Here is a 23,751-nt window from a genome sequence, read left to right as displayed (position 1 = left end):
GGCCACCGCTCTGCACTGTGCTCATATCATATCGGTTAACACTGTCAGCACTATTACCTTTGTTTGCACTGTTAGCAACATTAGCTGCTATAGCGGCAAGCTCAGCCGTCGCCATGTTGAGAGCTGTGTGGAGGCAATCCCTCAATCATAGGTAAACTCTGAAGTCCGTATTAAGCACCTTTAAATATGAAACAAAAGCCCGATTTTTTGCATTTGCATTTGCAATTTTTGCAGCCTTGGTAGTAAATGAAATGATTATTCTAAAATAAAATTAAAAAAAAAATATATATATATATATATATATATTAAAAAAAACCTTAAACCTTGTTAAATGTATCATCTGCTTGTGTCTCTACAACTGGATCTATTCCTTAAAACTCCCAGTAATGAGCAGAGGACAGATAAGTGAGTGTGCTGTGAGGGCAGTGTGTGGGTGTGTGTGTGTGTGTGTGGGCGGGGGGGGGTTGTACTGCTTACGTTGGCACTGGGTTGCCCTTGGCCTCACACTCGATGATGATGTTATCTCTGGGGTCGACAATGTAGTCCTTCACTGACTGTTTGACTATAGTGGGGGGCTGCTTCACTGTGGGAGGAGGAGAGAGACAGAGACAAGGTTATAGGACCGTTTACTCATAATGAACACACACACACTCACATGCACACACACACACACACACACACGCCACGGCGCCGCTTTGCTTTCGTTTCAGTGCACTTTAAACAATAAGAGTTTTCAACAGCTCAATATTCCGATTTTACATGGACCTTTCCTCCGGGTCAATATATTGATTTCTTGTGTTACAGTAATAAAACTCAACGGAGAGACAGTAGAAGGGAGGAAGGAAGGAAGGAGAAGAGGACACATTGCAATCAACAACTTAAATTGGTTATTGTGAGGAACCTTTTCAAACTCACCTAATTTGGAACTGCTACACTTTGTTCAAAGCCACAAAATTGAATTTCTAGTTTCCAATGTGTACTCAGTGTAAACATCATATAGCTTAAATGACGAGTAGAAGCAGGTATGCATATATAAAGTTGTCTAACTGTGTAGAAACTCAAACAGGAGGAAATAGTGCATTTGTTGGGGACTATTTTCAGCGACGGATTAATCCACATCTGGTGCTCTAGTGAGTGTTTGTGGCATCAGGACGGTATGTGTGGGATTGAGTCACAATAAACTACAGTGTGTGTTTTCATGGTGATGAAGGAACATGTCACTCAGTGTGGCTCTCTGATGGAATAACATTTATCAGGCTTTGATACACACACAATACTTTTGTCTTTTCATGGGATCGGTTGACATTAGAGCAGTTATAGAATATCGCCTCACCTTTAAACCATTCCCAATGATTCATCACTTTTTCTTTTGAATTGATTTACTTTTCATTTATCAGTCTAAACCTGCTTTACACTCTGATGAATGAAATAAACAGATCATAGTGTCCACCTCCCCAGCTGTGTTCAGTCTACTATACATATTTAATGGCTCATCAAACCCCTCGACAGTACAGACACACCACGCGGCCCAACATCTCTCTGCCCTTTCGTATTTCCAGCTCACTGAACCCTGCAGGGCTGTGGATCTAACACTGCACACAAGTACACACACACTCACACAAAGTGTATACGCACAATACAAGATAACAAGCACTTGAGAGGGCCGGCCGCCTGCCGGATTAAAGGAGGGGCTCGGTGCTCTAAAAGAAAGCTCTGTGGCTGGACCATAAGAAGGACAGATACGTAATTGAAGCTATTCCATCTAATCTCATCCGCAACTGAAAAGGGACTATATCCCTCGTGTTGCTATGGCAACCATAAGAGTATTTTCATAGTAGGCTTGGTTGTGATCAAAGCTGGGCTATGAGAGATAATTGGTATGGAAATTACTCCTCAACATATCAGCTTCTACCACATTCTTTAAACCTCTGAGTTATGATACCGTATTACTACGCTACATAGCCGAATGCTGTATTTCACATGCTGTACACATTACGTACGGTTTCTTACAACCAATGATCTGTTGGGTTATTCCCATCTATCATTTACTCTCTTTCATTAATAACTTTTTGTTTCCTAACATCTACTGTGTGAGTGTGTTTTGCCTCTATTGAGCAAGAGGAGAAAGAACGATGAAAGAGTAGTAAATTACAGATGTTAAGTGTGTAATGTTCAGTCTTTTTCACAGCCAAATGAGCAAGTGCTACTGTAGCACTGTAAACTACGAGCTATAAGCTATAACACGAGTTGGTGGGACAGAAACATTAGCAGTGACGTGTTAAAAAGAATCACTTACGGTCTTGAAGGATCTTGGCTGTTAGTCCAGAGAGAGACAGAGAGAGGTGTGGACAAATTGTAATGTGATTGTTAATCATATTAGAGACATATTAAACATTTATAGTTCTATGTTATATATTATATTCATCATGTTAAGTTATGTTCAGCTCAGTGGTTCCCAACTGGTGCTGTGCATTTTGTGAGTGAGTGACCAGGTGGTTCAACTTTGTCAGAAAGAAAAACTTTACTTTGAAATGTAGTGAATTTTCCAGAGCAGCGCTTTTATTTTGTTCAGTACCTTTTCTGTCTTGCTGGACTTCTAACCTGCAACTTTACAGTACAGGTGAACACCAACATGACACGGAATATACTCCACTTTGTTTTACTTCGACTGAACACAAGATGTCGTGTCCTGGGTTGAAACCCAGCCTCTGTGTCATTCATAGCACTGCAACTGTGTCGCCGTGTTCCCTTTCATCAGACCCGTTCACGTATACCGTTCAAACAGCTTTAGTAGTCTGAACAAGTTTTAGTTTTCATTTTGTGAAATCACAGCACAATGGTTAGCTTTGGATGGATGGAAATAATGATGTCGACCTACTGTGTGTGTGTGTGTGGACTGTGACCTGATGTTTAAGGAGACCAGTTGAGAACCACTGTTATAGCTTACAGTTATGTTGTGTAGAGTTTATGTTCATAAAATGTTGAAATTAGTTATTGAGAGACATGAGCAACAGAAATGTGATCTATAGAATGAAATACAGAAACAATGACTCACCTGTAAGGAGTTCCCGTATCAGCAGAGGGTGCAGTGAGGGGGGAGAAAGACAACACACAAGTTAAGCTTTAGATTGTAAATCAAAGACTGTAACACACTCATACTGTGTATTTCAATTGCTGATAATTGATAAGTAACCACATGGAAGCACAATTGCCTTCAAAGCTGCTTAGGTGTATTTCTGATGCCAGCACATGAAGTTTTAAAATGACTGCACTGTGCGTACTTCTTTGACTACGGAGTGCACTGTTGAGCACTATGATAAAACCAGGGAAGTGAACCTTTTCTTAAAGCTGCAGTCGGTAACTTAAATGCAGGGTTGACGATGTTCTCCAGTATATCTGTTATATTGGTTGAAATGGTTGAAATGGTCTTTACACCCCGACAGCGATCCATTACTGATGAGCTCCGAAAAAGGACCGGAAGAGAGTCGTCATCTGTAGCTGCTGTAATCATGTAAAAACGTCTACCAATCACTGCCTCGCGATCCGCTTGGAAGGAACCAATGAGATGAAAGGAAAACAACCAATCAGAGCCAAGCAGTCTCTAATGCAGCTTTCAATCGCTGCTCACGAAACTCACAAATGGTCAAACTAGGCAGCGCTGATCAAATATGAATCAAGATTCTGTTACTGTAATGTCTATTTCTCTTCTCAGATGTTTTCAGAAACATCTTGTAGTGCACGGTTTAGCTGTAAAATTAGAAAATTTGCTCCGGCCGGCGGGCGCTGCTTGGCTTTGGCTCAACGGGTCACAAACTCTCTCATTTTACAGCCAAACGGTGGTCAGATAAACAGTGAATTCATCAAATTCAGCACCATATACTACAGCGTTAGCTGTTTTCAAGCTGGTTTAATCTAAACTGGGTTGAAAAGATATGAAATCTGGTTGCCATGGTAATGAATTACATCTGACTGTTAACCACACCCCCATTATCTGTTTGAGAAAAAACGTTAACCGGAAAACAGAAAGTAACACTAGCTGGAGGGGAGCTTTAAAGGTCCCATATCGTGCTCATTTTCAGGTTCATACTTGTATTTTGTGTTTCTACTAGAACATGTTTACATGCTGTAATGTTAAAAAAATATATATATTTTCCTCATTCTGTCGGCCTGAATATGCCTGTATTTACCCCCTGTCTGAAACGCTCTGTTTTAGCGCATTTCGACGGAATTGCAACAAAATTACAACAGAACGGCGTTGCTTGGCAACAGCTTGGGTCCATGTGTACTTCCGATGACATTCACATACACCGCAACCCTGAATAAACTGGGACACATTTAGAATGTTTATGTTTCAAACTGTGTAATGTTCTAAATATTGTATATTTGTGACATCACAGATGGACAGAAATCCTAACGGCTTGTTTCAAACGCACAATTTCTGAATACGGGCTGTGTGTCTTTCTCTGTATATTGAGCGTTTTGATAGTTTAACAGTATTTATAAAGCACTTAAACCTGCTTTATAATATAAAAGACCTGAAAATCTCACTTTTTACAATATGGGACCTTTAAATGACAATATTAACTCATGAATGTTTGAGGATGTAACTAATTGTATATTTGTGACATCACAAATGGACAGAAATCCTGACAGCTTGTTTCAAATACAGAGTTTCTGAATATGGGCTGTGGGTATTTCCCTGTGGATTGAGCGTTTCGATACTTTCACAGTATTTATATAGCACTTATACCTGCTTTATAATAAAAAAAACATGAAAATCTCACTTTTTTATAATATGGGACCTTTAAACATTCATCATGTGCCCTTTTGATTGGTAAATGAACAGCGTTTATAGCATCTTTCTAATCTTCCCATCAAACACATTCATACACTGATGACAGAGGCTGCCATGCAAGGTGCCAACCTGCTAATCTAAATACTCATTCACACACCGGGGTCGGGGTTCAGTATCTTGCCCAAGGACACTTTGACACGTAGACTGGAGGATCGAACCACGGATCTTCCGATTAAAGGATGACCAGCTCTACCTATACTGAGCCAAAGCCCCCCATATTTATATGTAAAAATGGAGTGTGTGTGTGTGTGTGAGTGTGTCAACGTGTGTGTGTGTGTGTGTGTGTGTGTGTGTGTTTGTGTGCGTGCGTGCGTGTGCGTGTGCGTGTGTGTGTGTGTGTCCTCTAGAAATGTGCGGAAAGCACTCATCAATAAAGGTCAAGAGTGCAGTTTGCTGTGAAGCAGATGAGGAGACAGAAGGAAAAGAGGGGGATGGGGCTTCTCATTCTGTCTACTCATTTGATCCATCAACACCTGCCTTAGTTATCTCTGACAAAAAGCTACAAGAGAAGAGTCATTAGGGGTTTAACATGTCATATAGCATCATTTCGCAATACAGAAATGTGATGACATGCAAAGCTGAAAAATGATTCAACTTTCAGCACAGTGTGTTTGTAGATTTTATGAATTTAAATTCTTGCATGGAAATATCACACTTCAGGCCACGCAGCAAACGTGAACCCTTTACTGTACATCATACTGATCTATGAGTTGAATCTATCCACAAACGACCAACTGATTATATTTTTGTTAGAAATAGATCAAGTCCCTGAATGTCAGTTTATCACAGTGAGGAGAATACGTTAAGGTCACTGGGCTGTAAGGGGAGGGTGTGTGCATGTGTGTGTGTATCAGATCAATAGAGCATCCTGAGTCCACAGTTGAAAGGTCAGGCTTATAAAAAAAACAGAGAGAGAGATGGCGCCATAGGGGGGCCGAGAAATAGCAGACTGACAGCTGACTGATGCGTGTGTGTGTGTGTGTGTGTGTGTGTTTGTGTGTGTGTGTGTGTGTGTGTGTTGTGTATGGAACATATAAGCCAGGTGTCCTTGGGGCTCTCAACATCCAATCATTTTTCATTGCACAATTGTGAAACATTCATCTTTGCGGTGAAAAATGTGTTTTTGTGTGCATGTGTGTGTGTGTGTGTGTGTACGTGTGGTGAGAGGAAGAGAAAAGAGGAAGAAAAGGCTTGACGTCTCCCTTTCTCCTTTGTGCTTTTGTTCCCATCTCCCTCAGGAATCCATTTAACAGCAGAATCCAGTCCGGCTTTAATACTCGTCATAATGGACAGGTATGAGAATACGTGAGACTCCATGTGTCTGTGTTGGGAGTATATCCATGTATTATATATGAATATGTGCATGTTAGAATCAATGAAGACCTATCATCTTTGAATTTGGGAGCCACCCAAAGCCAAACACCATTATCTAGGGATAAGCAGTCTATTCTCATGATAATCAAATGTTAATGTGATCGCTATAGCTCCAGCAACACACTTATGGTTTCATATTTTAAAAATGAATGCTAAAATATTTTGAAACCTGTGCATTAACTTTACTCTTGGAGTTCATCTTTTTTTCCAGTAAATCATGCACATTTTGCACAAGTTTAAAACTGGCTTCTAATGTCATTACTTTTGTTCAATTTAAATTGAGATGGAAATGTTTACTCTTTGAATCCGGTCTTGCTTAAAGGTCCCATATCGTGCTCATTTTCAGGTTTATACTTGTATTTTGGGTTTCTACTAGAACATGTTTACATGCTGTAATGTTAAAAACAAAGCTTTATTTTCCTAATACTGTCTGCCTGAGTATACCTGTATTCACCCTCTGTCTGAAACGCTCCATTTTAGTGTTTTTCAAAGGAATTGCAACGGAATTGCAACAGAATTATGTTGCCAGGCAACAGCTTGGGTCCATGTTTACTTCCTGTCAGCTGATGTTATTTACATACACTGCAAAAGGAAATAAACAGGGACACATTTAGAATGTTTACGTTTAATGATGCACAATATTGTATATTTGTGACATCACAAGTGGACAGAAATCCAAACGGCTTGTTTCAAACGCACAATTTCTGAATACGGGCTGTGTATATTTCTCCGTATATTGAGCGCTTTGATAGTTTAATAGTATTTATAAAGCACTTAAGCCTGCTTTATAATATAAAAGACATGAAAACCTCACTTTTTACAATATGAGACCTTTAAAACAAATAGTTAATAGCCACAGTTTCCTTTTCAAAGGGTCCATCTAAACCCAGCAGGGCTGACATGTAATTGTGATTGATTAATGGTGATTATAAGAATATGATTCTAACGTTAAAGAAACATTTACAGAGATTTGTATGTGAAAACTTTGACCTTAAGGAGTTACTCCAATGATTCAGTATTTCACTTCTACTAGTGCGGTGCCCGTTCTGAACAGGCATGTTCTGAGCAGGCAGTTGGATGTTTGCCCCTTGGTGTTGCTGCTGCTTGCAGCTTTCTGGAGATCCACTCATACAAACAACTTGGACACTGCGCTTCCTTGGTTACAAGTTAATGGGGCTGCAGCAATCCCAGCAGCATTGAGCACCCTTGTGAATTGTCATCGTTTTTGGGATGGCATTCGTATCACCATTTGCTGCAACATATTGCGTTGACGTGGATCTGATGATCGCTGAGGGACTTACGGTCATTTGGGACTTCAATGGGTGCTGCTTCGCGCCAGAGTAGCAGCAGTAATGACATGAGAGCCAGGGCCACATGGCCGCCCTGCCCCGACATCTCTCCCCCTCCGATTGGCCGGCCTCTCGCCCCGACACCTCTCCCGATTGGCTATATGGTTCTCCTGACAGCCGAACCGAGGACCTGAGAGCCCAGAGACAGAGACAGATGGTTATAGGATGAAGACAGCGTAGGAGACGGCACAGTACATCTACAGTATAAACTGTTTGTGTGTGTGTTGATGAGCGTGTTGCTGTGTACTGTATGTGTTTTGGCATGAGAGCGTGTGTCGACTCTGGCCTACATTCACAGCTGAGTCCCCGTGTGGCTCCCCAGAGAGAGCAGCCTAGAAACAAAGCCAAGGAAGAAGCTCCGTGGCACTGATTCTTAAAGTAGGATCAGGCTCCAATCACAAGCTGTGTCACAGCAAAAAAGCTCGGATGGTTTCAATTATCTGCCCAGAAATCATGATGGAGAATGTATAGTTTTATAATCTTTTGACTTGGATTTACAAAAGAGTGTTGATGGACTTCTTAGGACCTGGGAAATACCTCTCACCATCATTTCACCATCACACATTTTGGTTCACAAATTCAAAAGGCAAAATGTAATTGTACAAAAACAAATATCACCAAATGTAATAAAGGTTTCCATCATTTGATGTTGAAGACTTGATTGAAAATAGTCATATACTACTATGAAGATGATGCTGTGATATTTATCTCAATATTAACTTATAATGCCCGTGGAAAGGCAGGAAACTGATGGTGCTGATGCTTCAACATCCATTTGTGTAATAGCTTGACACCTGCAGTGACAAACGAGGCATGTCTCCCACTGTATTTGGTCGTTGACCTTAGTGTCGTAGATTTTTAAGGTTGTGAGACTTTTTAAACCATTGAGAGGCCCTCATATCTGTCTTCCTAGTCTTGTCCCAAGACCAGACAATCCCCCGTGAGTCCAGGACAGGAGGGGATGCCAAATCTTCCAAATTAGTGGGAGGAGATATTTAAATGCTGTCAATGGACCATTCATATACAAGAAAGTTATTGTTTTACAAGACACAATTCTAAGGTTTTGGCTATGAAGTCTAGAGTCAAGTCACTCAATCACATGTCAATTGTCAATTCACTGCCGTCAAACTAGAGGCATGTAATAAGAGGATATCTTCTGTCTGGTAGATGTTCTTCCACAGGTCAGGGTTTCAGAAGCTACTTGCAGTGTGTGTCCTTATCACATCATCAAAATGATCTTTTTCAGTTATAGTACGTGTCCACCGGGTCGTTTTTTATCGCGAGGGGACGCGCCGCTTCCCAGCATTGGACGCTTGGTGGGCTGTCACTAGAAACAAGGCACCAGGCTTCTGATTGGACGAACGCTTTCCCTCCGTTGGCTGCTGATCCCAGCTTTCAAACCGGAAACAACATGGAGGCTCTTTTGGAAACTTTCTTCTCTTATTTCACAAAAATAGTTCACCGAAATGTGTTTCTGAAAACATTTGAGGCGAGAAATAAGCCATGCAGTCGCTGAATCTGTCTTTATTTTAGATCGTGAACGTTTATTTTAAAAGATTCTCGGGAGTTTCGAGAGACGGCAAGTCGCGTTGGACGCCCGTGACTTACATAAAGTAGACTGGACCTCAACTTTATGCAGATGAGGAGCGGGCGACGTGACGCTTCGTCTCTCGAATCGCGCCGCCACGCTACCAGAATGCATTGCACGGCTGCTTAGATAGACAATGAATGGGAAGCGTGGAAAGGACGGATCCTGTGGACACGTACCATTAGGGTTTAAGAGATTCTGTATGTTTTGGATTGTGTGTCTCAGCCTAACGCACACCCACCTGTTGTGGTAGCTTCTTGTTTGTGCAATGTCAACTACACCCATACCAAGCTTCCTCGCCTTTTGCCCAATTAGGACTTTCTGGTGTCATTAACTGGTAAAGATGGCAGTGAATGGTAATCCCATAAAGGAGCTTTAGATTGACCTCGACAACACGGACACTACATCCATGTTTTACTACACTCGGTGATATAACTCTTCTTCTTCTTGCCACGTTATTCAGCAGCCGGCCGACAAGCCAAACATTTCTAATTTACTCGCCACCACCTCCACACGACAGCCAGGTCTGTGTACCGGCAGCCGTAGCGGGACCACCTGCCCACTGTTAATCCCCGTCCTCCACGCTGCCATCTCCCACCAAGATCAATCCTGCACTCTGCGGCAAATCACACCAGAGCTCAAAGCTATGACAACAGGATAAATTAAAACTAATAATCAGTAGGGACAGTGGGGGTGGGGGGGTTACCATAAGGTCACCGTTTCAAATCTCCAGGAAAATATGGGAAAATGAGGGCGGAGAATGTAACATAGCACAAAGGACTGTTGAGGTGCTGAGGAGGACTGTGACCGCACTGGGCACGCCCAGTCAACTGTTACTGGGTCAACTGTATGAAGACATCTTCAATTACTATTAAAATAATAACAAAGTAATATCCTTTGCAGTGAAAACTGAACTCAGATCCTTCATTTAAAATGTTAAATATACTGACAATTACCACAACTGTTATGATTTCAAAAGTATGATTCCAAAGATAATAAATTAATATTATTCACGTATTATTAATTAAAGCAAGATTATGTTTTCTTTGAAAGAAGTCTTCCTTTTACAAATAAATTCATAAGCAATAAAAACACACCTTTGCATAGGGTTTATACACACACACATTAGGGATGCTAATTTTGAAAAATGTTCTTAACCGATCACCAACCCTCGTTGACCGATTATTAACCGTTAACCAACAAGATTTGTGCCTCGCATGCAGCGCTGCGCAAGCTGCACCACAACAGCCAACTGAGTCTCCAGTTCACCTGTCCGGGAGCGTTAACTTAGCAGCCACAGTGCCACATGGGTACCAGCTTTCTGCTCTCTCTTCTCTCCGACACGCGCCTTGACACACACACACACACACACACACACACACTGTTATTTATCTTTTGAGAAAAATCATATATTTCATGCCCTCTTTGTTGGTATCCAAGATGGTATCAAAGATCAATATTTTTCAAGGTACTGTATGAAGAAATTCCAGTATTGTGATAATACTACTGTACAGTGATCAGCGTGAAGCATGTCAGCACTTAACTGTGGAGTTCCATTAGGATTTCCTGATGATCGTACAAACTGTTTTCAACACAAATTGATCCAAATGGTAAAAAAATACACGTTTTACTGTCAGCCTTTATCTCTGGGACTGATTTCACAACAGAGGAGACGCAACAGCTTTTTGGCCTGAGGGCAGTAGTCACATTTCACCCGAAAACCTGCAAACACCTACCCCCCACCCCCATCCCCCTGCACACACACACACACACACACACACACACACACACAAACATTATGCATAAACCATCTGGGGGTATGTCAGTCCAACACTATCCAACTAAATAGCTAATCTGCCCCTAGGGAGCTAATATCCCGCATTGGCTGGCATGAGGTGCCAATCACTAACACACACACACACACACACATACAACGTGCATGGATGCAATGCACAGGGAGGTACAGCACATGGTCACACATGGATGTAGACACTACCTCATTCTGCTCAGCGCACACGCACACACACACACACATACATAAAAGCACACATATCTCTGTAGCCCAGCTGTTGTGAAACCTGACCAGTATCACCTCATCTCTGTTAATTACTGAACTCTTTTCAACACACACACACACACACACACACACACACACACACACACACACACACACACCAGAGAGGAAGAACTGTAGAGGGAAGGGATTAGGAAAGAAGCATTCCACACTGTCCAACGTGAGCCTTAAGACAAAAATCTGCTTTGAATTGCAGATCTATTCCCAGCAGAAAAGAGAGCAGAATCAAGATAAGGAGGAAAGAAAGAGAGAGAGAGAGAGAGAGATGGACAGAGAAGAGAGAGAATGGCAGTGTAAGCTCTGAAATAGGTCAGTGTTTCTTCCCACGTGTGGAAGCCTCTCTACACACTGCAGTGCATTATAAATGATAGCACACAGTGATACACTGAGTCTGAGTGCACAACAGGCGCGGAAAAGGGTCAGTGAACGTCACATACTACTATAATACCTCACATGGAACCTCACAGCTGGAAAATAGCAGCTATAACCCAGATTTTCACAGTCTGATGACAAAATTTTGGCAGAATCGAGTTCAACAAATCGAGTTTATCGCATGAATATTGCAAATCACTTTTCAAACCGTAGAATTGTCTTAAATGCTTCCACATTTCTCTTAAAGCTGAAGTAGGCCAGATTGGAGCAAATATGATTAAAGAAAGTTATTTTTATAAAACGAAAAAAATTACGTGTCTCTGTGTCCTCCAGTGCTCCTAACGGCATCTGCAAGATTTCACAGACCGGAGGAAAACAAGCAGTAAGAGCTGATCTGAGGTCTGCTGTCCATCTGCTGTCTATGAGAGCTGGCTGTCAATCACTCGCGAACTCCGACCAAACGATCAAACTAGGCAGCGCTGATCAAATATGAATCAATATTATGTTACGTTAATGCCTATTTCTCTCCTCAAATGTTTTCAGAATCATCTTGTAGTGCACGGTTTAGCTGTAAAATGAGAAAGTTTGTGACGCCGCAGCTATTGTGAAATCTGGTGAAGGAACGCCAAGTACTGGAGCACAGCCAATAGGAACGCTCTCTCAATGAAATGACCTGTGATTGGTCAAAGTCTCCCGTCACGGGCTAGATGTTCTAAAGCCTGAAAACAGAGCCATGAGGAGGAGCAGAAGTCTAGTTATCTCTCAGAAAACTGGAATTACAATATGCTGAAAGGTTATTATGGAATTTTTGGCAGAATATATACTGACTACTGAAGCTTTAAAGGAATAGTTTGTTATTTTGGGGAATATGCTTATGGACTTTGGAGGACTTATGTAGGGGACCATTTCTTGGTCAGAACCAGGGAGTCTTGTTGTCACCGTGAGGTTGCCAGGCAACCAGTGGAGACTCAGGGAGGCCACAGCGCCCGGCAAAGAAATAGTCCCCCACATTACCTCCCCCGCAAAATCTTTACACTTTGGTTGACAGATAACATGTTTATGAGTGAGCTTCAGTATACAAGAGCGGTATCAATCCTCTCATCCAACCCTCAGCAAGAAAGCGAATAAGTGTATTTCCCAAAATACAAAACTCAGATATCATATCAGCTCTAGTATTACAAATGTGTAAAAATGACAGAGACCTAAGAATGTCGAGGAGTCACGCCAAAGACAACATCAGCACACACAGCAGACCGTGATCAGAGATCTGGGGAAAGTTTACCAGCGTAACCAGTTTATTAGGTACAACTGCACAATCTAACGCAACAGAAATACAGCACATCTGCCACAAATATGGTCTTTGTGTAGGTTATAATGTTCAGCAGTTGTCGACAGAGAGGTTTGGTTCAAGTTATTTATGGTGTTGTAATGGGTTTGATTACATGATGAGTCTCTAATGGTATGTCCACTGTAGTTATTTGAGAACCTTGTAAAATGCATTCCAATTCAACACCAATATCTAACCTATCCATCCATTTCAGAATATGAAGCTCAAGGTAAGTATATAACTAAAGCAAAGCTAAAGCTTAGATTCTACATAATCAAGCAGTAAAAAAAGCTAGTTTGGAGGGAAATATCACTTGAGCTGCAGCCGGAGAGCCAAATGTATCAACACTGATTTAACAACCTGCCCTGGACTCAGCAGCCAGATGTTCTCACAGATACAGATCACAGTAGGTGCTAATTTTCCAACATATGACACATAACAATTACAGTGCAACATATAGAAACCAGTACTCACACAATAGAAGTTTATCCTACAGGTCTTGTGCTCCGCAAAGTCATTAACAACACTGCTTAAGAACCATGTCCTGTTTTATTGGAATGTCCTGGCAGTGAGTGACGCAGCGCGACATGGCACGTCAGTTTGAGCTGAACTTTTATCAGTCACCCAGCTGTTTCTATTTATTCCTGTTGCTCGCCTTAAAATCGCCTCAATGGACCAGGAGCTTGGGTGGGTGGCCATCTGCCTCGACCGGTTGGGTTTTGAATGGATTCAGTGTGGACACGGTGTAGGAATGTGATTTTGGGCCCCTGACAGCTTCTGGGCCCCGGTGCGCTGCACCGATTGCACCATCGATATTTATGCCAGAGGTCAAATACCAACACATGGTCAGTGGCCCAAGACACTCCAGCCCTCTGATGTCGGTTTTGGATGTGTCAGGTACAGCTGTTCACAGGAAACGTACAGTTTCTGCTCGTTACATGCATACAGTCTCTTTTCAAAACAAACGTAACTTGACTTAGTTTTTAGGATTACTTATGCAACAACTTCGTGGTTAAGTTTAGGCAAAAAAAAAAAGCTTGGCGACATCATGGTTTGCGTTACAATAAGTAGGCTTGTTACGTAACTGGCATTAGTAAAGTCTGGAAGTTACATTACCAAACTACGGTAAAATAACTCAACGCTGACTTGGCTTCACACACACAGGACACGAACAGCGGTCTCCTGGGTGAATGTCCTGTATTTGTTTGGCCGGTCCATCCTTCAAAGCCATCCGCTTTTCTCACTATTCAAAGGAGCTTAACTCGATATCCAGAGCATCAATGTGGCAGCAAACATCTATTGTTTATGTAAAGATATAGAAGAGCAATGTCTACCTGAGCAGAGAATGAAGTCTCTTTCCCTCCGTGTGTGTTGTAATCAGAGCGTCTCTGTGCTTTGTTGACGGGCCAGCCGAGCATGCTTTTACTGCATGTTAGTGCATGTGAGCGTGCCTCACTGGTTAGCTCACTGCCACCGCTCTGCACTGCTCTCATACAGCGGTTACAGCTGATAACGCCGTTTCGACCGACGCCGCCGTCCCGACCGACGGTGTCATCGCAGAAGTGTAGCACCCACCCTCCGGTTCGCCCTCAGGTAAACACTGTTATCTCTGTCAGCACTTTTGCCATTGTTTGCACACCCGATCCCGTATTTAGCACCTTTAAACTACATCAGTTGCCCTGGCCAACTAATACTGACGCAGATGGGTTTACAGTGGAGTTAGTTGAAAGCCTGGTGCGTCTCATACAGACGCTAAAGGGTGCCTCGGTGCGTCTGTGTCAGACGCCGAGGGGCACTGACCAAGCGGGAGTGAGAACGAATTGTTAGGGCAAAGGTTTCACAGGGTGGGGACACAAACATTGACTGACTGCTCTGACAGTGAAGTAGTGTATCTCAATTGTAGGTGCTTTCACATTTCTACATATTGGTTTACACATGCTGGGACACACACACACACACACACAAGGTGACCTCATAGACTAGCCAAAACACAACCAGGTCAGAGTTACCTTAGTTTAGCCTGAGGTGCACAACCTCATATTAACATCACACACACACACACACACATCACACACACACACACACACACTGAGTACTTCTTCTAACATTACATCAAAGGGTGCATCACAGAAGCCATTAGACAAATGGATGAAACTCTGTCTGGTCTCTCTCCCTTCTGCGTCTTGCGCTACAGGCTCTAACAGAAACAGATTGGCCTGTTGAAGGCGGTTTCTAAAATTACCATGTTAATTTGCACTGTGTGTCTACAGTATCTGGTGTATCAGTGAGCGCTGCTTAGTGACCTTCCATGAGTTTTGCCAGGAGCACGCTCAAAGTGCAAATCATGACACAGAACGATTATAACAACGTTAACCTATTTCTAGAAGCCGCATTAATTCGCTAAATGAGACTGTTCAGAAAACCGTTCTTTAAATATTATATGACTTCTTCCATTATTTCAGATGAGAGAAGACTACAGATTGTTTTATCATAAACACAGGGAATTTCATTTTTCCCAATCTTGTCAGGCTATGTGTAGAATGAACCATTTTAGTTTGTACAATTTTAGGACTATTTCCCTGGTTTCAGAGAAGGAATCAACCATATATAATAACTGGTTTCACAGATTTGGCCCAAAAGGATCTGCTCTGTGAGGGAGCTCTTTTACAGTAGATCACATATTGCAGACCTTACAGGACATAGGTCTATTGGAAATGTAGAATTTCTTCAAACACAATTGTACAGACGGGTCTTTTCTTGTTTTATTTTAGAACATTATTGTCATCTTTTCCTTTAGCTATGTGCAATTACACATTCAGTTCATTGTTGTGCGTCCTCTTTGTCCATGCAGAGACAGCATTCATACTCAGCCCATCCCCAACCCAGTGCACACAGACACTCACACAGTCTTTGTACCAACTGCCACTATTTCATTGTTCCTGTGACTGTGAGATTCCATTAGAGTCATTTTTGGATGATGTTGAGTGCTAATGGTGCTCTTCTGGTACAGACACAGTGGTGAGAGGGCTGAGGATGCAAAATAGCGCTGTATTCATTTCAATTTTGAGTGTGCATTTTGTGCGTAAACATGTCCCCAAACTGGAAAAGCCCATATTTCCCACTGAGCGTGTGTGTGTGTAGAGTACATATGAATTCTTGTTCATGTCTATGTAGAGCGAACACAAGCGCGAGCAACGGGACGCTGATTTTCGTTGACTTAACGGCCACAGGTGTCGCTGTTAACAAGCAATTTCTGATTCTTACATAGAGTCCCTTTAAGTGTTGGAGGAGGTCTGCATAATTAATACATCCATACTTCTTTTCTCTACTCCTTACATTACATTTAATCCCACTTCTTATACATTATATATTCACTGCATATATTATACGCATGTAGTCATGTAATGTAGGTCATACAGATCTATGCTACTTCAAATTAGCATGATGAAAGGCAGATGAGAAGTCCGGGTGGATTTTATTTCTCACTTAAACCCTCTTTCCCTCTTTACTGAAACAGCTTGTCCTAAACACAAATCCTGTACATTTCTCCCCCTTTTCATCTCTCTGAGACAGTGGCAGAGCTGGAGGCATTAACACGTTATCTGCCCCATCAACCATTTCTCTGACCTCCATATATAACCCCAAAACAGCATCACCAATTCTGTTCTACAACCAGCCCAAAAATAGCCCTCCACCCACCCATCACACACAATTACCCTCAGCACCACAGCCTCATGGCTACTGCACACACATAAATAAATACTGTATGTACAAGCAAGCCAGCAATCAAAGTAAATCACAAACTGGTATAAAAGCAACTGCAGGAATACGCACATATACAATAAACCCTTTGTGTCATGCTGCTTCCACAGCAGCTATTCAGCTATCACACCCAGTAGTAGTAGTATTAGTAGTAATGCAAAGAGTGACAAAGTATATGCAAGGAGCAGGTTGTGGTGGATGAATGGATCAATCTCAGGATTTACACCCTGGAGACTGGGCTTTGAGTCCTGTGAGAAGCTTATTCTTCACTTAGTTGACTTATTACTTTCTGTTTTTTAAATTATTATTTTCAGTCACAGTTTGGTTAGGGTTAGGTACCAAAACTACATGGTTAGGTTTAGGTACCAAAACTACATGGTTAGGGTTAGGTACCAAAACTACATGGTTAGGTTTAGGTACCAAAACTACATGGTTAGGGTTAGGTACCAAAACTACATGGTTAGGTTTAGGTACCAAAACTCCTTGGTTAGGTTTAGGTACCAAAACTACATGGTTAGGGTTAGGTACCAAAACTACATGGTTAGGTTTAGGTACCAAAACTACATGGTTAGGGTTAGGTACCAAAACTACATGGTTAGGTTTAGGTACCAAAACTACATGGTTAGGTTTAGATACCAAAACTACATGGTTAGGGTTAGGTACCAAAACTACATGGTTAGGTTTAGGTACCAAAACTACATGGTTAGGGTTAGGTACCAAAACTACATGGTTAGGGTTAGGTACCAAAACGACATGGTTAGGTTTAGGTACCAAAACTACATGGTTAGGGTTAGTTACCAAAACTACATGGTTAGGTTTAGGTACCAAAACTACATGGTTAGGGTTAGGTACCAAAACTACATGGTTAGGTTTAGGTACCAAAATTCCTTGGTTAGGTTTATGTACCAAAACTACATGTTTAGGTTTAGGTACCAAAACTACATGGTTAGGTTTAGGTACCAAAACTACATGGTTAGGGTTAGGTACCAAAACTACATGGTTAGGTTTAGGTACCAAAACTACATGGTTAGGGTTAGGTACCAAAACTACATGGTTAGGTTTAGGTTTCAAAATTCCTTGGTTAGGTTTATGTACCAAAACTACATGTTTAGGTTTAGGTACCAAAACTACATGGTTAGGTTTAGGTACCAAAACTCCTTGGTTAGGTTTAGGTACCAAAACTACATGGTTAGGGTTAGGTACCAAAACTACATGGTTAGGTTTAGGTACCAAAACTACATGGTATGGGTTAGGTACCAAAACGACATGGTTAGGTTTAGGTACCAAAACTACATGGTTAGGGTTAGGTACCAAAACGACATGGTTAGGTTTAGGTACCAAAACGACATGGTTAGGTTTAGGTACCAAAACTACATGGTTAGGGTTAGGTACCAAAACGACATGGTTAGGTTTAGGTACCAAAACGACATGGTTAGGGTTAGGTACCAAAACGACATGGTTAGGTTTAGGTACCAAAACCACATGGTTAGGGTTAGGTACCAAAACTACACGGTTAGGTTTAGGTACCAAAATTCCTTGGTTAGGTTTAGGTACCAAAACTACATGTTTAGGTTTAGGTACCAAAACTACATGGTTAGGGTTAGGTACCAACACTACATGGCTAGGGTTAGGTACCAAAACTACATGGTTAGGTTTAGGTACCAATACTACATGGTTAGGTTTAGGTACCAAAACGACATGGTTAGGTTTAGGTACCAATAGTACATGGTTAAGTTTAGGTACCAAAACTACATGGTTAGGGTTAGGTACCAAAACTACTTGGTTAGGTTTAGGTACCAATACTACATGGTTAGGTTTAGGTACCAAAACTACATGGTTAGGTTTAGGTACCAATAATTCATGGTTAAGTTTAGGTACCAAAACTACATGGTTAGGTTTAGGTACCAATAGTACATGGTTAAGTTTAGGTACCAAAACTACATGGTTAGGGTTAGGTACCAAAACTACTTGGTTAGGGTTAGGTACCAAAACTACATGGTTAGGGTTAGGTACCAAAACTACATCGTTAGGGTTAGGCACCAAAACTACATGGTTAGGTTTAGGTACCAATAGTTCATGGTTAAGTTTAGGTACCAAAACTACATGGTTAGGTTTAGGTACCAATAGTACATGGTTAAGTTTAGGTACCAAAACTACATGGTTAGGGTTAGGTACCAAAACTACTTGGTTAGGGTTAGGTACCAAAACTACATGGTTAGGGTTAGTTAACAAAACTACTTGGTTAGGGTTAGGTACCAAAACTACATGGTTAGGGTTAGGCACCAAAATTGCATGGTTAGGTTTAGATACCAAAAGTACATGGTTAGGTTTAGGTACCAAAACCACATGGTTAGGTTAAGGTACCAAAACGACATGGTTATGTTAAGGTACCAAAACCACATGGTTAGGTTAAGGTACCAAAACTACATGGTTAGGTTAAGGTACCAAAACTACATGGTTATGTTAAGGTACCAAAACCACATGGTTAGGTTAAGGTACCAAAACTACGTGGTTAGGGTTAGGAAAAAATATACATACACATGCGGTATCTAATGTGTGCCCGGGTCGGGTGCCAATAGCATTGTTGGCTACAGACACCTGGATGCTAACATCTGCCTAAATTATTTTCCTTTAAAGGGACTATTTGTAACTTTGTAAGCACACATGCGCGCTCGCATATGCGCGTTCGCTGTACCCTCCTCCTCTGCCTGCTCGCCTTCACTCAGACAGCTCAGCTCGCTCCACCTCTAGACGTGAACGCGCGCTCACTCCACACTGCAGAAGAGTTAGTTTAGCTCTGAGAATATCTAGTGAATGTACATGGGACGTTTGTGCAGAAATAACTGCTGCAGCTCCTCCAGACCAACAGAGGTTTTCCGTGTCTTGTGAAGTGACCGAGCTTTTCAGAGAGTTACGTAGTCTTCTCGTTACCGACCGGGTGCCGGTGTCTCCCTGCTCTCTCCGGCTGCGGGCGGAGAGAGCAGGGAGACATGCTGGAGAGCCCCGCTGCCCCAGCCTGCACTTAGGCAGGAAAAGCCAACACTAGGATCAGATCTAAATCATGTTCATGGAGAGACCTTCGTCTGGTCAGCTAACATTACTGCCAAGCAGCTGAAATATAGTGTGATGTTGTGCTTTTAGCTGACGTGTGTCGCCTCACTGTTTTGAGCGATGCTCGTTCAGGTATATTGAGAGCGAGCAAGCGCGAGCCCGACGCTGACTTTCGTTGATTTCACGGCCACAGGTGTCGCTGTTAAGAAGCATTTCTGAAAGTTACAAATAGTCCCTTTAACTGCAATTCGGTGTTCAGACTTTGTTCAGACCTTGTTCAGACTTCGGTCTGGGCACCGGGGAGGGAACAACCTTTTTAACTTTTATGATGCGCTCCTACCAGATGGGGGCGTAGAACAACTGTTTTGGGTGAGTTGTGATCATTTGGGCTACTGCCTAAAGCCTACTGCTTTTTGTACCTTTGGGGCAGTTTCCCACCAACAAAACGTTAGGATACATATTTCCCATGAATCTCCTCTCATCTGAGTAGTGTGATTGAGATATAGACACCGAGGTCTGTAGGCTCAGTTCAACATGCAGTGACTGATAACTGATGGCCAACAAAGCCAAATGTTGTTTCAATTTATTACAAGTAGGTTGAAACTTTTTTTTTCCTGTTTCAATTATTATTTTGTCATAGCTGTTCATATGAGTGAAAACCTCTAACATTGAATATACCATTATCCAAGAGACTTTTATTCCTATTATTATCAGAACAATTGGTTTGCCCTATTATACTGATAAATACCAATTTATATATACATATACAGTATATATACATACAAATACACACAAACCCACACTTACAAAACCATTTCCTGAATGAGAAGTTGGGCTACTTTTCTGACGACTAAGCAGATAGTAGCAGTCTACAGTGTATTCTTGGGGATACTCGTGTCTAACATGCAGCACTGATTGAACAGAAACACTGACTTACGTTCACCGACGTGGACACTTAGCTTCAGTCTGTCCACACTCTGTCGTGACCACTTAATAGACCTGATGAGACACAAAGACAACAAATAAACAATATAGCAAACCTCTTGTATCGGCAAACGAACAGTTCCTTCATCAGTTTAAACAGAAAGCATCACACCAGAGTTCAACAGATATGAAAGCTATAAGTCGGCTATAAGCAACAATAGTGGTCACTCTGACAGGCTATGGTGTAATACTGAATCTGTTAGGTGTGTGAAGAGAGACAGAAATCAGTCTAAAGAGGAGACTCCTGTTATATGTGCTGACTGCTCATTAGTCGGTGTAAGTCTGAGTTCAGGAAGAAGCAGAAAATACAGTAGAGCAGACAGCGGCGCGCACACACACACACACACACACACACACACGCCTCAGGACTGTCTGCAGCAGCGCTGTTTCTTCAACTATGTGTTTGTGCTTTCAAGGAGCTTGTCTGTACGCCAGCCGCTGCCCTGAGGATCACAGGATGCTCTTTCCCTCTTTCTTTTTGTCCTTCTTGTCTGTGCTGCTGCTGCTGCTTCTGCTGCTGCTGCTGCTGCACACTCTCACACATACACTGAAACACACACTAACACACAGCCTGCCTGGAGGTCTGTGGAAAATCCTCCATGGGAATATGAAACACACACACACACACTGTATATCTCCAATAAACTTTGTGCTACAGTGATTCAGTTAATACAATGAAACCATATGTTACTGTGCAAAAAACACTTTTCAGCCGCCGCTTTACCCACGCACCACCAACCTGCCTACAGTTCAGTCAGAGGTTCAGGTGTGTTGTGCTAGTAGCGGTTAATGTAGCCTGGAGCCTCAAGCCTCAAGCAGAGATGAGGAGCGGGCTACAGAGGTCTGGTAAGCTCACTGCTTTCTAACTCAACACCCACACATATATTTTTTTTCCAAACTTGTAGTCTTTACCTCCAACCAACCCAATTGACATCACTTGAGGCAATTATCACACTGCACAGCTTCCTGTGGAGAAGCAGTAGCACTCCCCAGGACCTGTAAACAGACTGATGGATAAAATGAATGGAGGAGTGCTGATTGAATGGGCGTTATCAGTTGTACCATTCTAATGCTTCTGACGGGTCAAACTGCACCTCCCCACGTCGTGAAAGAAAGTGAAAGTTAACGTTGTTAATTGAAACAAAACAACTTTATGTTTCGGCAACAGAACTACTGGGTTAGGTTTAGGAAAAGATCGTGGTTTGGGTTAAAATAAACTTAAGTTATGTAACAACTTTCTGATGTCACACGGGAGACGGACACCGCTCTCCTGGGTGATAGTCCTGTGTTTGGTCACCCCAAACTGGCTTGCTTTTTATACTACGTCACCTGACTTCCTCCTCTGCTCCCGTCATAATTACTACGGCCAGTAGAGGTCGGCATAATTTTCTTGTATTCGTATCAGTGATCACCCATGTGAATAGATGATAACGGCCATCTGAACATACTAGTAGGAGTAGCAGGTCTTAAAAAAAAAAAAAGACCATTATTTTTCCACTAGGATTTTTCCACTAGTCTTAGTCCTCAGGATCCAATGCAATCACTCAACAATATATATGCTACAATGTTAGCATGGAGCAAAGGTTGTTAATTCAATTAGTCCTAAAAAAAACCATTTCCCTTTTTTAATCAACCAGCAGATTTAACTCACTGTGCCTTCTTAAGCTCATTCCATTGTATGTCTATCTTAGTAACCTAATGTAAAGAATACATTACAGATATGCCACTGCTTTGATACGGATTCAATTATTTATATGGAATGCATCTATCTGCTACGTTAGAAAAACTATATTTAGAGTGGTTAAACTTTCAAAATATCAATATTTATAAGCTGTTACATCATCCTTAACCTTATCTGATGACTAAAGAGTTCATCCAATATGTGTTTAAGCAGTGCACCCCCTCTGCTTACAGTACATGGCACATATTGAACATCTGGGGGGAAAATGTTTAACTGGGTTAAGTGCGTTGCCAAAGGGCACATAGTAGTATGCCCTACTTGAAGAGACTGAGTATAAGGCTGCAGTGCTGTATATTACTACTGACATACACAGCAGCACTGGCTTGGGAACACGCCTGAAGTTCTGAATCAAACATTGATTGTGTAGCTGGGGTTAGGGTTAATATGATAAGTTTCTTCAAAATGAAACAACAGAAGAAGCCAGAATACTAGGGGTGTAACGATTCATCTACTACATCGATGTATCAATTTATATTCCTATGATCCAACTACATCGATAGGTACTCTGCAAGTTGTCCTTCACGGGAGACGTATATCGATATAAAATTGATTTGAAACGCAAAAATCGATTGTATCAATACTAAGGATTTGCACCTTGTATATAAGGACAACAAATGTTATATGAACGTGTTTTTTTTAGCACTTTTATTTGTAAAGAAATGTTAAATGTTACTCGAATCTTGAATTGTATGGTATGGTATGGTATGGTATGGTATGGTATGGTATGGTATCGTATGGTATCGTATGGTATGGTATCGTATCGTATCGTATTGTATCTTATCGGAACCATGGAAGTCGTATCGTTGTAAAAACGTATCGTTACACCCCTACAGCATACAGTGTAAGCATGTGTCCAGCAGTAAACTATGTGTGTTTCCACACAGACTGTAAATAGTAAAGACTGGTCTGCACTCAATGTGTGAAGTTGAATAAAGAAACGACTGATGTTGCTGATGCCCTGCATCAAACACACCCCAGTGTAGCTTTCTCTCAGCCACTTTCAACAGCCTCATGGGACAATAAAGAGTGTGTGTGTGTGTGTGTGTGTGTGTGTGGGTGTGCGTGTGTCTGCGTGTGTGTGTGTGTGTGTGTGTGTGTGTGTGTGTGTGTGTGTGTGTGTGTGCGTGTGATGTACACATCCATACATGCATATTACCTCCCACCCCCATACATCCCCAACCTCCTATTCACCCTCCAGCTATGGCCTCTGAACCCAGTCCATTACACATACACACTCACACACTCACACACACACACATTGAGAGGCCAATGGC

General features: G+C 41.8%; 1 protein-coding gene across 25 annotated transcripts in view; it reads right to left on the bottom strand.

Annotated features, from left to right (window-relative positions):
• Positions 1-23,751, bottom strand: part of nfasca (neurofascin homolog (chicken) a) — a 167,193-nt gene that overhangs the window by 67,826 nt on the left and 75,616 nt on the right. For 22 of the 25 annotated variants that reach the window (XR_005206239.1, XR_005206233.1, XR_005206235.1 and 19 more), the window contains 4 exons: positions 20,690-20,751; positions 7,531-7,708; positions 2,297-2,314; positions 478-583 (listed from right to left, as the gene is read on the bottom strand). Coding sequence is in view for 20 of the 25 variants with exons in the window: in XM_037764635.1 (XP_037620563.1) it covers positions 478-583; positions 2,297-2,314; positions 7,531-7,624 (218 nt within the window). In the remaining 5 variants the exon portion in view is untranslated. The remainder of the gene's footprint in view (positions 1-477; positions 584-2,296; positions 2,315-7,530; positions 7,709-20,689; positions 20,752-23,751) is intronic. The other 3 variants (XM_037764677.1, XM_037764810.1, XM_037764655.1) reach the window with 2 other exon arrangements.

The sequence above is a fragment of the Sebastes umbrosus genome, chromosome 1, assembly GCF_015220745.1.
Source record: "Sebastes umbrosus isolate fSebUmb1 chromosome 1, fSebUmb1.pri, whole genome shotgun sequence".
NCBI classification, from domain to species: domain Eukaryota; kingdom Metazoa; phylum Chordata; class Actinopteri; order Perciformes; family Sebastidae; genus Sebastes; species Sebastes umbrosus.
This window is presented reverse-complemented; position numbering and strand designations above follow the sequence as displayed.